This window comes from Neodiprion fabricii, chromosome 5 (genome assembly GCF_021155785.1).
Source record: "Neodiprion fabricii isolate iyNeoFabr1 chromosome 5, iyNeoFabr1.1, whole genome shotgun sequence".
Taxonomy (NCBI): domain Eukaryota; kingdom Metazoa; phylum Arthropoda; class Insecta; order Hymenoptera; family Diprionidae; genus Neodiprion; species Neodiprion fabricii.
The window spans coordinates 31,131,603-31,149,275 of NC_060243.1; the positions used below are offsets into that span (position 1 = coordinate 31,131,603).

General features: G+C 41.6%; 3 protein-coding genes across 7 annotated transcripts in view; all 3 read left to right on the forward strand.

The window, feature by feature from the left end:
* Positions 1-5,107, forward strand: part of LOC124182290 (plexin-A2-like) — an 8,910-nt gene extending 3,803 nt beyond the window's left edge. For both annotated transcript variants that reach the window (XM_046569345.1, XM_046569344.1), the window contains exons 4-7: positions 1,510-2,241; positions 2,340-2,465; positions 2,585-3,807; positions 3,961-5,107. In XM_046569345.1, coding sequence (XP_046425301.1) covers positions 1,510-2,241; positions 2,340-2,465; positions 2,585-3,807; positions 3,961-4,282 — 2,403 coding nt within the window. In that variant the 3' untranslated portion in view covers positions 4,283-5,107. The remainder of the gene's footprint in view (positions 1-1,509; positions 2,242-2,339; positions 2,466-2,584; positions 3,808-3,960) is intronic.
* A 252-nt stretch (positions 5,108-5,359) lies between these two features.
* On the forward strand, positions 5,360-7,894 carry LOC124182308 (putative GTP-binding protein 6). Its single transcript, XM_046569411.1, has 4 exons — positions 5,360-5,945; positions 6,020-7,234; positions 7,319-7,505; positions 7,579-7,894. Exons 2-4 carry the CDS (start codon positions 6,224-6,226, stop codon positions 7,809-7,811), a joined length of 1,431 nt encoding a protein of 476 aa, XP_046425367.1. The 5' UTR covers positions 5,360-5,945; positions 6,020-6,223; the 3' UTR covers positions 7,812-7,894.
* An 865-nt stretch (positions 7,895-8,759) lies between these two features.
* The window catches only part of LOC124182288 (plexin-A4), a 69,928-nt gene continuing 61,014 nt past the window's right edge, over positions 8,760-17,673 (forward strand). For 2 of the 4 annotated variants that reach the window (XM_046569334.1, XM_046569338.1), the window contains exon 1: positions 8,760-11,173. The gene's annotated coding sequence lies outside the window, so the exon portion shown is untranslated. Of the gene's footprint in view, positions 11,174-11,355; positions 11,573-17,673 lie in introns of all 4 variants that reach the window. The other 2 variants (XM_046569335.1, XM_046569336.1) reach the window with 2 other exon arrangements.

The window sequence follows — 17,673 nt, forward strand, 5'->3', positions numbered from 1 at the left end:
CTGCGTAGTTTCTCTCACCAAACTTGAATTTTCCCATTAAGGTAAAAAAAAAACTTACCATTGACGTTGATTTTCGAGTAAGAATATGAAAAAAAAATTCTATTCTGGGAGAGGGGCGAGGGGGGGATTAAACAGTTTTACGACCCCAGTAATTAAATATAGTTCGAATCAAACTGTATGATCGCTCGTAACGTTGCCAAAATATTTGGATATCAAGATTTGTCAAAAAGCAGAAGTGGAATCAAATGAATAAACTTGTTTGCATAGCTCCGGGGTTGAAAAAGTATGCTGTACGAATTTCAGGAGAATCGGTTGGGCGGTTTCACTGTAACCTTGATTACGAGAAATGGGAAGTCGCACACATCAATTTTTTGCGATGGCCAATGTATAAGGCATTCCGTTTTAACGATTCTGACTAACAAAAGGTGAGCGTACAGTAAAGTTTCCACATCGAGCTGAGAATACACAAGTTTTTGGGGAACGATGATTCGCCAGATTTTCCATAGCCTCCCTACCATTTTCGTCCTATCGTTCGTTCGGCTTCGGTACAGTAATCGAGCGATTAATTGAATTAATTAAATATTTACTCATTCAACCGTGTATCGAACTGCAGCCCAATCGGCAGGCGGGCAGACTGTATCACTCAACAACTCGATGCAGTATTGCTGCAGTAAGTAACTCATAATTTAACTATAGCCTACCCAAATGTTCAAAGCCTATACTGCATGTAGTCTGCTGCTGCTGCTGCTGCTATATCAATATTAATATATGGATACTGCATAGAGACAACAGTAGTTGACGGACAGGAGGTGTGTATCATCTTTTTGATGGTTAAAAAATATCTTGAATAGAATAATCCCGGTTCCGGTGTTGTGGGAAGCGTTGCATTGCAGTACGCATGTAACGTACGAACTTAATTCTTTCTACCAGCCGGCTAATTTACAGCAGTGGCATCATTCGCTTCTTTCTCCGCTTACATAGGTACGCATTGAAAAGTGGTTGGGTGTAGGCGTGTACGTACATACTATACATACTATAATACCCACATTCTAGGAAGGTACACCACGTCTGCAAGAGTAGGAATTCGTGGGTGGGTCTGACCAATGTGACCGACCACTTACCGCGCGTTTAGAGCAATAAAACTTACTTATACTCCCTTCTTCGGCGCCCTCGTTCTGCCCGCCAACCCACCCCCAAAAACCTACTTTGCTCCGAAGTTGTCAATTAACATGAAACACGCGTAAGTCTGGGTTAATCGTAAATCTTGGCCTGTGATCGATACCGCTTCCACTTCCGCTTCACCGCTACACTTCAACTGTTTCAACCCCTCGGCACCCTCGTGGATTTGAAATTAAGTCCGGCATCGTTGGCGGCGCGTTACTTTCTTCCTTCCATCCTTCCTTCGACATCGTACTTGAGACAAAAACACACGAATGACGAATATAAATTAATCTTGAAGAACTTGGCTACTGCGGTCATTAATTTCTGGTTTTTTTTTTCTCGTTTCAGGTCGTCGTTGAGACTGCGACCTCGGCTCAGAAGTATGGTGATCTTGAAGTGGATCCGAAATCCCCGGTGAATTCGGACCTACATTTTGACTCTCAGCTAATGCATCTCTACGTAATGACCCAACGCAAGGTGTCCAAGGTCAAAGTTCAGGAATGCTCGGTATACAAGACGTGTTGGGATTGCTTGGAGACCAAGGATCCTTACTGTGGTTGGTGCTCGTTGGAGAACAAGTGCAATCTGAGAAGCGACTGTCAGGATGCAGCCACCGATCCCTTGTACTGGATTTCGTACAAGAGCGGTCGGTGCACTACCATAGCAAGCGTCACTCCGAATCAGCTGCAAAGAACGACTGCAAGGACCCTGGATCTTGTGATAGAGAACCTTCCGACTCTCCCGGGACAGTTTCTCTGCGCGTTCTCGGCCCTCGATAAAACCCTCATAACAAATGCTACTCGAAAATCGTACGGCGTTAATTGCACCACTCCAAGGACCGATCTGCTGCCGTCGATACCTCAAGCCGAGCACCACTTCACGGCCAGATTGTCCGTCCGAATGACCAGCGGACCCGACCTCGTTGCCACGAAGTTCACCTTCTTCGACTGTAACACGTACACCTCTTGTACCCAGTGCGTTTCGTCGAGCTTCCCCTGCGACTGGTGCGTCGATGGTCACAGATGCACGCACGATACTGCCGAGAATTGCCGCAATGACATATTGGTCACCGGAGTCAGCGTGAGTAGTGCTTTTTGTCGAGGAACAGTTTTAACCGGATTGTTTTCCCTTCATTCAACCTGTGTTATATTGATCCGTTGTGTATTTATAATTTCCAGAGAATCGGCCCGAGTTATAGAAGTGGACCAGGTTTCTGTCCTACTATTAACGCCACGGATCCTAAAGAAATACTGGTCTCGTCTGGAATAAAGAAAAATATTCGTGTCAAAGTGCATATCATTGGGGTGAGCGCAGAATTTGATCATAAATCTGAAAATTGTCGACCACGTTTAAGATGAAAGATTCTGCATGTAATACGATGGGATAAAAATTCTAAGTATTCTTCTGTTTATCTCTTCAACAGCAATTCATCGTACAAACGAGGTTCGTCTGTCAGTTCAACATCGAAGGACGTGTAACCAGCGTTAACGCACAGCTTCTAGCAGACACAATATATTGCGATTCGACAGAATTTTCATACACGTCAAGGGCGCCTAACATCACGGTACCCTTCGCAGTGATATGGGGGGGCTCAAAACCTCTAGACAATCCTGACAACATTCACGTTGTTATATACCGTTGTAAGGACATGGCTGACAACTGTGGCATGTGTTTGGCTCTCGCTCAAAAGTACGGATGCGGGTGGTGTCAAAGCTCTGATAAGTGCGAGGTGAAAGAACAGTGCAATAATCGAGGTTCCGGCATTTGGCTAAACAGAAATGAAACCTGCCCAAACCCGAAGATTCAATCGTTCGAGCCGCAGCTTGGACCCTGGGAAGGAGGTACCAACGTAACTATACGAGGAATAAACTTGGGGAAAACATTCGCCGATATATACTCTGGGGTGTCGATTGCCGGACTTCCGTGCGAGCCTTACCCTGAATTTTACGTCAGGACGAAACAGATCTTATGCAGAGTTGACGGACCGAGTACTCCTCAGGAGCGAAATGGACCCGTGATAGTCAAGATAGAGGATTTTCGCAGCATCTCAGACGTCAACTTCGAATTCGTTGATCCTGTCATTGAGTCCATATCGCCTAAGTATGGCCCTCGCAGCGGCGGGACCGTAATCAGGATAACAGGACGTTACTTGAACGCCGGCAGCAAGATACTCGCCTTCATAGACAATCTACCTTGCTCCATAATAAACGCCGAGGCCAACGAAACCCTCTGTTTGACCAGCGCCAGCAATACTACCCGCAGCGGTGTGCTGAGCATGCATTTTGACAGCGGATTTAGGCAGTACAACGGCGTTTTCGAATACGTCGACGATCCTACGATAGAATCCGCCGACAGCGGCGTTGCGGGACTAGTTAAAATACCCAAGGGAATTCCCGCCGGCGGTGTAAAGATATCGGTAATCGGGACGAACCTTGGATACGTACAAAATCCTGAGATGTACGTTTACTACCACGACAAAATCTTTGTCTCTCAGTGCATTGCATTTAACCATACAAACATGATATGCAATTCACCCGCCGTCGAAGTATCCGCAGACACTAAGCTCGACGCTGAACATCCACCGATGCTGGAGTACGGATTCCTCATGGACAATGTCATGGGCGTACAGAATCTCTCCGCTCAAGGGTTCGTCATAAATATCATTTGTATGCGTTGTTATCACACCCTAATGACTTACAATACGAGCTCATGTTACACTTCTTTACTCAATCAGCGAAATTTTAATAAACATCAACATTATTACCTTCTATTTCTGACCGGCATGTATATTATTCACAGGCATAAAAGCTTTGTGCTTTTCCCAAATCCGATGTACGAAGTGTTCGAGGAGGAAGTGAAGTACGACAAATGCGACTACCTCATCATAAACGGTCAGGACTTGAACCGCGCGTGCCAGGAGTCTGACGTAACTGTTCTAGTCGGTAATTCGTTTTGCAACGTGACGTCTCTATCGAGACGACAGTTGACGTGTCAACTCCCCCCACCTCAGCCTCCAGTCTTTGATAACACGAGTCTTCAAAACAAGCTGGAACTTCCAGAGGTGACTGTAATCGTCGGAGGTGGAGTGAAGTATAGAATTGGGAAGCTGAGCAGAGTTTAAATGAAGTTCGGAATGGAAGAGCTCGTTTATTTCAAAACTGACAGTTTCAGATCAAAGTAGATCAAGTGACATTGAAATGATTCTCATCAATGGATAACGCTCGCGGCATCTTCAGCATCGTAGCATTTATGGGGGAGACTTTGTTTTATACATTTCTGACGATAAAGCTGAAGTTACACAAAACAATAGAAACTCGATATACGAAATTCACCTCCGATATTCGCAGACTGTTCGTATTTTTTTCTCGAGCCAGACGTCTACGATTTTTCTACTAATTACCGAACGTAAGTTTACCGGTAATCACTTGTCAAATCACGTTCGACAGCTCTTAGTGGGCGAACTGAATTCAGCACCGCCACGGCGCGTGATTATCTTCTGGATGCTCGGAAGTTAATGACGCTACACAGTTCTGATGTGCCGGTCTCGTCAGTAACGGCGCAGTCTCAAGTTGGCGTCAGGTTTAACGTAAATTTGAATTCTCTAACGAACTTTCGGCCAAATACAATATGCGTACAAAGAAATGAAGTAGGAAAAAAAAATCCCAGACCATGCCCTTTTAATGTACGAACTCATGATTGAAATCAACAAGATAATACTACCAATAATACGTCTTAGACGCAACGTCTACAGACCACTACGTATGTACAGATTAAAGATTTACCGCATCGCGGAGTCTCATCTGCCCGACTCTACCAACGGGTGATTTAAATAAATCGGACTCTTTTTCGATACGATTGGTTGGAAATAGTTAATCCTTTGATGTACATGTACTTGTAGTAGTAAGTAAAAAATATTTTACAATAAATTTTCAGTTTAAAAATTTTATCAATTATTATTTGTTTTATCTGCAGTGATCTTATTTGTTAATATTTATTATTTGTTTAGTTTCATCCACTGCAGTGGCACTTTGTCATGGTAAATGTGCTGTACATTATCTACTGCTTTGGTTTATCGACATATAATTACAGTCCCCACACCTCAATTAGTTCCAAGAGTCTATTTTGTGAACTGACATCGGTATATTTGTATAATAAATACCATGTACTGTGACTCGCCGGATTACGGCATATTCGGACTCTGTGTTACCGACAGCCGCAGGAACGTCGAGTGCACGAGGATAGGTTTACGATTTTTTTGTTCTTTCGTTGTTTTTATTTTAGTCAAGTCCTAAAAAAAATACACACGTACTTGTCAACATTTCGTATGGCCCTGGGGCTCTGTTGCACTCCCAAATTGTCGACTAAATCCCTCACCCCCGCCCCCAATATCGATACATACCGGCAACTAATGACTGAATTCGACGCTTTTTACACCGTCAAAACTACACTTATTGCCAGATATTTAACTGACTTAACGTCGATCATAAGCACTTGCAGCAACAATGATTTTTTACTTATCCGGCAAAATTTCTCCCATTAGTCGCTAATCTCTTCCCGAATACTTCACACGTGTTACGTAAGCCTTTCCAGAGCGCACCCTAACCTATGATTTCTCAGTGTACACAAAAGCAATGAGTTAAAAATCTAGGTAATATACAGTCCGCAGGATATGAATACCGATAGTAAGTCCGTAGCAATTAATTTGGCGGAATATCCGGCGTATGGATCCCACCTGGAGTGCATGACGAGGGCTTTTTTTGCTGGTTTGTCGACATTCACTATAGGTGAGAACACAAGATTCCCAATCGGTTATGTCACATACATACGTGATACTGTTTATTAATCTCTTCACTTTCAGTATTTTCCGGAACTTTTTTCGGACAGCGTCTTCTGAAGAGGAACGCCGTGCTCTCTTCCAAACAAAAAACGATCCTTGCTTCTACTTTGGTCGCATCTGTAGCCTCCTACTTCGTTGCCTCAGAGCGTGTAACTCTTTGCAGAAAATCTTGGACTAAAAATGGCAAAGATTAATTTGTTCCTCGAAACAAGGTTGTAAGCAGGTATGTTTAGCCTCAGAAATTTGACACGACGAGCGTCGGGTATGGTAAAGCGGTCTCTACCCGTTAAGAGAAAGACTTGTGCTGCAACATTCATGGTGATCAATCGTCGTGCTCATGAGACAACAGAAAAAGAAAAAGATGAATTGGAAGATGAGGAATACGATGAGCTGTCCTCACGATTTCTGGGAATAGCTCCCGGTGGACATGGAGCACTCGTTTTGCAGCCATACATAAAATGGGGAGCAAACAAAAAGAGAAACACAACGCCAGAATTGCAGCTTGAAGAGGCCGTTACACTTCTTAAAACACTGCAAAACTGGAGAGTGGTTGATAAAATGTGTGTTTCGCTGATGAACTTAAAGAAAAAGGAACTACTTGGGAAAGGAAATTTGGAGAGTTTGAAGATTAAAGTGAGAAGTAACCCAGAAATTACCGCAGTATTCATCAGTACAAATTTGCTCCAGCAAGTGCAAATACAAGAGCTGCGACATATCCTTGGCGTTCCAGTTTACGATCGATATTCAATCGTCATACAGATATTTAGGGCTCACGCCAAAAGTCAAGAGGCAAAATTGCAGGTTGCAATAGCAGAGATTCCCTACATGTGGATGAAGTTGAACGTCGTTAAAGAGACCCGAGAAGAACACGTGGGTACGTTTGAATCACATCGAAAGCTTCTTCAGGTCCGCGAAACCAAGCTTAAAAATGCCCTCCTTAAACTTAAGGCACAGAGACATTTGCTGAGGAGTAAACGATTACAAAATAAGATTCCCACTATCGCTGTTGTCGGCTACACAAACGCTGGGAAAACTTCCTTGATCAAAGCTCTCACTGGAGACTCAAGCCTGCACCCTAGGAATTACCTCTTTGCAACTCTCGATGTCACCATCCATCAAGGCATTCTACCCTCAAGACTGAAAGTATTGTTCGTCGATACTATTGGCTTCATTCAAGATGTGCCTGCCACTCTTATTGAGCCGTTTGTAGCAACTTTAGAAGACGCCATGAATGCTGTAATTGGCTTTTGATTACGCTCATTCTGTTCTTTTGTCTTCAGTCAGTCATGCTCTTTTGACCGATGAATGTTTTATTACCAGGACATTATCTTGAATGTGCATGATGCAAGTCATCCGGACAGGCAGGCCCAGATGGACCACATGCAAGCAACATTAAAAGGCTTGATTAAAGACCAGGTGGTGATAAATGTTGCAAATAAAATTGACCGAATATCAGAAGACATACCTCGACTGAATATGCTTGGTGTGTCAGCCACTAAGCTAATAGGTAAGTTGTTTCCAAAGTTTCAGAAATCAGAGTTGTACAGAGTTGTATTGAACATTGCCTTTGGAATCCTCAGGTATAGACGGTTTACGGGATGAACTCGATAAGTCGATACTAGGGGCAACAGGACGTACCATAGTCCGTATTAGAGTGCAATCTGGAAGTAGAGCATCAGCTTGGCTCTACAAAGAAACCACAGTGACCAACGTAGAAGCTGATCCGGAAAACGCCCAATACTTGTTTATGGATGTGATTACTACTGAGTTACAGCTTAAAATGTTTCGAGTATTTCTAAAAAAATATGAATAAAGAAGAGACCGCGGCTAAATTTCTATAACTGGAATCAGAATAGGTTCTGTCATAGGTTTAATAAATATGGATTCTCAACGAAATTTTTCTAGCTCAAAGTATTTTGGAAGTATTCTTTTTTACTTCAAAAACTTAGAAAGTGGCGGTACTTCTTTACCGACAGAGCAACGAAATGCCTTATAAGATACCGTGGCAAAGAACCGCGAATAACGCCAAAGATCAGTGTTATCAATACGACTAGTACAGACTTCCGAGTCAATCAGAGTGACGTCAACAAGATGGATAGTAGCTGCGCAAAGTATCCGACTACTAGCGCCCTCTGAGTAATCTTGCTCAACGGAGGAATTTACTAATATACCGGGTGACTCTGAATTCTTAAAGCAAATGCGACCTCCCACTCCTCACCAATCTTCGAAGTCGTACCCAAGAACGATCAAGCTTCATGGCTGGAGGTAATGTCATACACGAAACAAAATATGGTTTCTGATTTTAGTTCATCAGGGTTCCGAGATCACATTGAAAATTGTAAATAACTCATGGACACCAAACATCGGTCTGGAACGATGAGTCTCGTTTCCGGAGCGCTTGCAAAGATGTTTGCGGAGATCGATTTGCATTGCGAAACTTGACGCAAAAGCAAGATCGTTCAATTATAATATAAATAAATCATCGACTAGCGTGATTGTCAAATTTTTAAAAATTTTTCCTGCGAAGCACAGAGCTGCTGCTCGAGGACACCTGGTATATGCCGGGCATCGAGCATATTGTACGAAATGGATAGTAGCAATTTCCGGGTCGCCGCGCTGACGTTATGGAAACGGTTAGTAGTTACCGACGGAGCGAACCCCGAAGCATCCCCCGCATGACGGGGTGGGACTGGTTTTCTTGTTTCAGGTAGTAGGAGCGGCCGGGTCGTCGGGAGAGTGGACGGTGTTTTCTCAGACGGATAGTACGCAAAGGTGGGAGTAGCGGCAGTAGCTGTAGGGGACTGGGGAGCGAAACGAGTCGCGCAAGTGCGTCCGTCCGCGTCGGTACCGAAAAATTAGTAGCGAGAGAAAATCCGGGTGAAAGGTAACCTGGACAGTAGAACGTAACGGAAAGAATCGTATCCAGAGGAACGCGAATTTGGTCGGAAGTAAAGGAGAAGTTAAAACTGACGGTGACAATTTTCTGGCGGATAAGTGTAAAACAGATAAAAGCGAGCGGATGATATCCGCGCGAAAGAAAGATATAAAACAAAAGAAGGAAAGGAACAAGGCACGCACAGTGGAGGGATATCGACGACACAAGGCGGCAGCGACGTGAACAAATCGCACCTCAACAGAAGAGGTTTCATCCATCTCCAATATCTCTGTCTATATATATTGTGTATGTACGTTACCTGTATGTATATATAGGTATATATTTACGCGAGAGGATCGACCAACTGTCACATTGGTCGCCATTTTATTAATCTGGTAGCGCCGACCACCGCTCTTCGTGCTGCTGCTGCTGTTGATGCAGCGTGTGTCTTCTCCTCTTATGCTTCCATCCTGATGTCGAATAGGAGAAGACAGCAGCAGGGCGCGACCGAAAAACTGGCCGACGGTGGTGTGCGGTGAAAACAATAAATAAACCCGTGTATCCTCCGCGAGGAGGAGAACCAACCAACCAGCCAGCCAGCCAGTCGGGGTGTTAAGGTGGTGCTGCGCATACCGCTGACAACGACGACTACGGACAATGAGGAGAATATAACCAACAGTAGTTGATGAATAAAGACGGCGAGTTGTGTTGCGCCCGTGGCGTCGTTGAGTAGAGAAAAGTAGAGAAGAGAAGATCGAGGAGGAGACGGCACAGTGCACATAGGCTTCGAGTGTTTTCTTTTGTGAGTGTGATATTATTCTACGTGTGTTTGTTACGTGTGGTATGTGTGTGTTTTGTGCATACGCGTTTGTTGTTTCGCCTTCTACGTATAAATTAAACACTACTTGTGCGTGTACTTGTACAGTACCTGCATGTATGCACACCTCTCGCTCTCTCGACCTGGATTAGTAACTGATCTCCCGTAGTAGTAAGGATAAGGAACCGGAGGCGGCGAAGCCTTGAGTCAGTGAGCACGTTGGTGAGCGTGAGCAGTGAGTCGACCGTCATTCTCGTCTAGCGTGACTACCAACCTACCACCCCCCTCGCCGTTAGAGAGTGTATTTCTCACGACGGTTCTTTTAGTTCATGGTTCTCGCTTGTGCCATAGAGGATACGACACATACGGAGACACAACACACGCGCGCGCATGCTGTAGGACAAAAGATGATCTGCAACTAGTGTTCCTCGATCTTGTAAACAAGTGAAGTGAGGAGGTAAACAAAAGACGAACCGCAACCGCGCGCAGTTCGAATAACCGTGAGAAGTGATAACATGCGATAGGGAGATATTTGACTCGTCCGTTATCTATCCTCCGCCTAATCGCGGCTGTGGTCACAAGACCGGTGTAAAACGACGAGGTGCTTAATCGTCGAGGAATTCTCAACGAAGCGAGGAAAAAATTTAAGACGAGATAGAGGGAGGGGGACTTTTTTTGGGTTCACGCCTGGGGGATCGGGGGCGGCCACCACCGCCATGCCTTGCGATAGTTTAGACAACAATCAGCATCCGTGCAGGAACAACGTCGGGGGTTTCGATAAGATTATTTCGCAGGCCAGCGGAGAACGGTGTACAAGGTGGTACGAGATGAGATACGAATTGCTCTGTGCCTGATCTAGAACGTAGGAGAAATCCGTATCGTTAACGCCGCCGTTGCGTCGAGGCGACAGGGAGGAAGTAGGTATTTAATAGATGAGAAGAAAGTGAAGAGGAGAAAAGTAAAAGGAGATTACAAAGAAACCCGAACAATTTAAATACTTAAAGGTAGTAGTTAGATAGGACACTGTGAAAAAGAATTTTGGGAGAGTACAGCAAGTATATTATATAATTAAAATTGAAAATTGACAAGAAAATATATAAAACAATAAATAAATAATAAAAATGAAGAGGTGTATAAAGTACTACGCTGTAATAGTTACCTAGATAGACGAAAGGGGAAACAAATGTGAACGCAACAACGAGGAATTTCTATATCTACTTAAAGAGAAGATTTAGAAGGTAAAATAAAATAAAATAACGAACCGGCGGAACGCGCGAATGACTAATAATTATAATAGTAATAGTGATTATACGCCGTAACGATGCAACAAATTATTGGCGTGAAAACGCGATTTGTTTTTGTACCGGCGTAACGTCCAAGTGGAAAACTGGAAGATCGAATTTGTTAATCGACAAACCGAAGGAGATAACGAAAAGGAAGCAGCATAGAACCACGAAGATAGGAAGGAAAAGTTTCAATTTCGGTGTGTTTAATCATTATTCTTTCTGTGTGTGTTGTTATCGTTGTTACTCCTACTATTGCTAGATTAATAATGCTAGTATCTATGTCTTTGCTTTTATCGTTGCGATTGCGATCGTCAGTGCGGTGAGTATAATCATCATAATCATCGTAATCATCACTCGTTTTCTTTTTCTTTTTCTAAAGTTCAAAAGAGAAGAAAATTAAGGAGAAAACACGCAACCGCAGCAATGAGAATTGCGACAAATTGAGTAGATAGCAGAAATTCACGCATCGGATATCGAACCACGTGTTTCCTTATGTGTTTTAAGAACTTACGTACTTACACACACTATTGCTCAACCAACCAACGATGCATGCCTGCAGGATATATAAACTGTGAATGCCGCGCCGATTAATCACTGTACGTATACATCGCGTCATTGTTGTATGTTTCTTTTATTTTCTTTTACTTCACGGCGTCCTTGTCGCTTGTTCATGTGCGAAACTAGTACCTATTTATACAAAGATGTATGTACATGGTACAAGTATCGATGAAACAATTATACGTGCACCGAAGTCTGAACAGGATTAATTCTCCTGGTGGAAAGAAGAGGGAGAAACTGGCGTCTACTGCTACGTCGTACGAAATTCACCTCCCCACTTGAACTTTCTAGAAAGACATATGAAAAAATAAAAAATAAATAAATAATGACTACACTCTTCCGTACTCGTTCGTTCGACACTTCATGCATAGACAGGGAGAGAGGAAAGAGAGCAGCTCGACTGATTTATCCCTCCTTCGTTCCTTACTGCACCCTCACACGATGTCTTATCTTGAAATTTTTCTCCCTTCTACTTATCTTCTACTTCTTCGCCTTTCTCTCTCGCGTCCCGTCGTCCCATCGTTGTCCTCGGCGACCCTTCAGGACCCTGACTTTATATCCCCTTGGTGCCTTTCTCCTGTGTTGTATTTTTCTCTTTCGGGCCGTTTTGTGTGTACATTACATGCATACCAGCATCGAGACACCCGGTATTGGAGAGGAGAGAGGGAGCGAGTCGCTGTTTTACGCACAGGTATGCTCTGGGGAGAGCGTAATTTCCCGCACATCGTCTAGATCGTCTCATTCGAGTTTTCTCTCGCGTGATCCGGGTTTCGAATTTGTGGAAACGCCCTGTATCGAGACGCTTTCAGTTCATTCTTTATTAGCGTATTGAAGTTGGTAACATTATCGTAACGATTCATGCTGAGGAAAAACTGTTATTCCGCCATTTTGAAATTGTCCGTGAAATTCATTAGAGCGTAATAAAACAAAACATACTCATATTTCGATATCTTAGTTCCTCCGAAATCATTGTAAAATTAAGAAAATGGTGTTTTTTCCTCAAAAGTTTCGGTTAGGAAATCGGTCGGAAGAATCTGAAAAGATCAGGGCTGGAAGACAATCTAGGGTTTTTTTTTATATCAATCTAAAAATAAAAAAATCCCCAGCGTTCTTTCTGGATCTGGATATTTTCAAGTTTACTCTGCAGATTTTGCCACCAAAGAATCCATACGATTATCATTTACCTATGACGAAAGTATAATTCGCAAATACGAATGTAATCGCACGTTGTTCAAAATAATAAATTGTTACACTTCCTTGAAACAACGATTTGTCACTGGTATGAATCACACCTCATTACTTATATTCGTATCATTTTGTCGAAATGAAATAGTTTGATTGGCTCTAATCTGTATCTTGAGTTTTCCCAGAAACTTTCGAGAGGATGAGTGTTAAAACGATATTTGTGTGTGCGTATGGTTGTGTTTGTGAAAGCAATCATCACTGACCATAAATAGCAGCGATGATATTACGTTCTGTTGAGTTTTGAAAAATTATTCTCGGTGTATTGTATGTACGTACCAGTGACAGAAAATGACGTTAGGATGAAAAGGAAAATGACGGAAAAAATTTTTATTCATCCGTACATTCACAGATGACGACGGTGATGCGTAGTGACGACAAAAAATACGAATAACGATACACCGCGCGATACGTCGATGATAATAATAAACGGGGATTCCCCCTTGACGGTGTAGTTATTATTATACACATATATATGTATAATACACCACCATTTGGATAATAAATTGGGGATACGTAGCACGGGCATTCGATACGCTTACATTATATATGTCCAAAAAAAAGAAACACGAACAGAAAACACACAAATCAGATGCGATTTACCTCTCTGATGATGGTTGTTGGTTACATCGGGGTTGTTGGTCGTCGAGTGCTCGTTATGCAAACGAACGAACGGATGAATTTCGCGCTACTTTGTACGCGTTACTAGTACGTGTACGATTTGTTATATGTGTATTACACGCTCGTTTTTCCGAAACAATACAACCAGTATTTTTGGTGTAAGTAACAGACAGGATAGGTATGCGATATTCGTACAGCTTGAATGAAAAAAAACAGACACACACACACACGCACACAAAAAAAAAAAAAACGTATTTCGGACGGACGGAGTCGAAATTTGATCCCGCACTCGCGATATACGTACCAAGTATACGTCCGCTTCGTTCGTTTGAGTTCGTTCGTCGTTCTCGTTCCATTTACGAGCGATAATAACGGGTTGGTTTTGCGGCTAGTTCCTCCTCATATAATCATCCTTATATCTCTCTCTACCGAATATGAATATCCGAAAATAATTTCGTCTCGTCTATCGTCTTTTCGTTTATCTATTTATTGACGGTTGTATTTTTTTATTCTTCTTCTACTATTAATCATGCCTTGTACAAGTGCACTCTGTATTATCATAAGTTTCGAAAAATCGAATGCAATCTATAAAGAGAAAAAGAAAACAAGTTTTCACGTCCGACGAAGCTAATTAAGTTAGTGTAAAATTAACGTAACGAAATACGAGATAGAAAAAACTCATCTTTGTGCAATTTTCGAACGACTTCCAAAGTTTTTGTCTTTTCAAAATATAATTGTGTTTACCGTGTTATGATTTACCGAATTTCAGACAATTCTTGACAATTTTTTCCCCCTAAAGTCTGAAATTGATTTGGAAACTGAACTCTTTCAATGTCGTTGAAAATTTTTCAAAACAATGATTTTCATTTCAAAATGCACTTCGTTACGTTAAAATTCGCTAACTTCGATCTGTTTCTTCTTTTAGACCATCGCCGCGTGACGTCACACGACGATGACGAAACAGTCGGTAATAATTCATGAGGCACTATCTTCTCCGGTTTCGTTTTCCTTGCACGAATTCAGTTGTAGCGCGAAACTGTTTCTCTTCTTTCTTATCTTCATCTTCTTTTTCAAATTTCACTCCTTCTCTCTCCATCTCTCTGGCTGTTTCGTTTTTCTTCACCTCCCAAAGCGTTGAATCGATTATCAGACACATGCATTATGCATACACGCGTGTTTTCGACGATGAGAGCAGGTTAAATGGCTGTATGATACATACGTATTTAACCGACGTTGCGTTTCGCGAGGAGGACTTTATACATCGACTTGAGAGGAGTTTAACGATTTGGTCGTGAAGTTGGTAGTAGAAGTGGCGTTCCTTCTCGCCCGCCCCCGCAGTTTAATAACTTTCTCGTCTGTTCTATATGTGCTGCATGTATAAAGTTGTATGTACCTCTATATTTATATATATATGTATGCATAGCTACTCCATCTGAATTTATTAGCCAGATATCCGTGCACGATTTATGCATGAATTTGTACACGACGATATTAATACACACAGCTAACAACCATCCGAACGCTTATACACGAGAACCTTGGAAATGCGAGGATGATGATTTCGCTGTCGATAGTAGGTACGAATCGGGATCCGTGTGATACGCCGAGATCCGCGTTTTCTCTTTTTCACTTCCTTTCGAAGAGAGAAGAAAAATAAACAGAGCATTTCGGAACAGTGACTGACTGACGTATGGAATGGAATTGCGCCGGAAATCATATTATATACACTTATTATTAGTAGATTTTCTTTTATGGACCCTTTTAGTTACACATTATCGTACTGAGTTAACTTTTATAACAAGATAGTATCCTAGGGTTTTTCGGATCCCTGGTTATAAAATCTGAAATCGAATGTCAAAAATTCAAGATGGCGGATACAATACGGCAGCCAAAAGTTTCGGATCTCATCGAATCCGATCAAAAAACTCTATGCAGGGGGTTTCGGGTTCGCTGATTGGATTTGCCATATTGAATTTTCGAAATTTGATTTCATATTCGTAATCAGCGACCCCAAAAACACATGGACAGAGTTTTTTTTCCGGATTCGATCGAATTTGAAATTTTTGTCCGCCATATTGGATCCGCCATCTTGAATTTGAGTAGTCCGATTGCAGAATCGCAACCAGTAACTACAAAAACTTATAATTTATGTAAAATATGTATACGTGTAGAGGGGTAACTTTCTCGGAAATGAATTATTCCTTCAATTTTCACAATTTTTTTTCCAATCAATTCGCTTCCAACAACAATAATTTACATTATATCGCAATAGTTACTCTTGAGTATTGAAAACCTGTCAGTGTACTATCAGAAATAGTAAAAAAAAACCGCGAAGAAATATGTTTTCCAAGTTTTCTAAATATACAAAAAATGGATATAAAATAGGTGGTAAGAATACTTACCGCTATGATTCAAAGGATTAGTGTGTGTACTTAACTTTATGGTAATGGTGCATTTTCGGGGTAAAAATCGTCCTTTCCTCGTTAAAATTCACTCTCTTGAAACTGTTGGAGTTCTAAGTATTCGATTTTTTTGTTTATTTCGTTTTTTTTTTTTACACACATTTTCTCAAATCGTATTCATACATATGCAGTGAATTATTATTTTTTTTCTTTTACACGATTTTCACAACGACTCGTCGTTTCATCGCTCTGTGTACATTTATATGCCTGATAATTATCATTGTATCATACTCATCTACACTTGGGCAAAATGAATCTGAGCGAAACTAACACAATCTCAATAAACGTAACATAATCCCATGACCGCCGAATCTAACCTTAGAATACCGCGGAGATCATGACTGGTTGGATTGACACGTATTCTAAGGTTAGATTCGACGGTCATCTGTCATGTTATATCTATTGAGATTGTGTTAGTTTCGCTCTCGGCCGACTGTGGCGCTGTAGGTTTCTCTGTGTTGCCAACATAACTGTCTGGTGTGAAAAATTAGCCGTCTCAGATTCATTGTCCCTAAGTGTACAATGTGACATATGTTATACGTGCGTACCGAGCTCGCTTACTGACCTACGCTTCGAGAATTCTGTACGATTAGGTATTGAGATAGGCTGTGCTGCGAGCAGCCCTGCGGAACCGACTCTCCTCGACCTTATAGGTATAGTTCATCACTCGCGTGACGTGACGTGTTTCAGAGAGGTTAGCAGGCATAGACAGGCACAGGCAAGTCGGGCAGCAAGCAGGGCGTTGCCTCTCTCGGCCCGCCTGTCTGCACCCCGAGTAAGGTACATATTACAAAAACCTGACACACTGACGACTCTGGGACACTGGAACCGAATTTGTTTTTCTTTCTAATCTTCTTCTTTTTCTAACAGAAATAAGGTTTTTTTCGTGCAACGCACACGTATTAGCACCCAAGCAAGTCAATACTCTACGTACTGTAAAAAGTACGATTACGGGTTGATACGGAATGAGAGAGATACTGCGGTCAACTAACTTATCTAATCTTTTACGTACAATACCGCGAATCTCGATAATTTGTGAAGCTGAAGCCAGCAGCAGCTTGAGTTTTGCAGCCAAACGTATTAAACTTTTTGGAAAAAGAATAATACAGTTCACTGTTATTCTAATAAATTTATAAAAATATCGGGGGTTCAACGTGTTTCATAAAATCTTGATTCGACGAATTCTCTACCTCATTCGAATAAAACGTTAGAACGTTTGCCTGGTAATTCTGACTGCTAGCTTCAGCCTCGTCGACGATTTCTCATTTATTCTTTTGTTCCTTCTTTCTCTCTCTCTCCCTTTTTTTTCATCATCGTTTACTTGCGGAAGATTAATTATTCGTTATAAAAATGTACTAAATTTCGCTTCAAACTTGCACTTTTTCATATCATGTTCATCATACAATATTCAATCAACCTGTTTCGACAAATTTTTCTTTCTTCTCCATTTATTTAATCGAAAAAAAAACTTGATTTAATATTCACTGAGAAATTATCCGATGGAAAATACATGTTTGCTCAATTTTACGAATGTCTACACAGATATTTGTAAAAAAAAATGTGCTTGTGACAAGTCTCTTATTCATAAAATATTTCTTGGGAAAATAACGATTATTCACATATATATATATATTAAATTGAATTGAAATAACAGTATCGTGTCTCATGTACATACGTATATATGTATATGTAATCTACGTTATATATATATATATGCATGTAACACATACAACAGTATCGAATTTCATCCACGAACAGAAGCATCGTCGTGATTATCTGACGTTGGCCGGCTATACATAACAATATACATAACA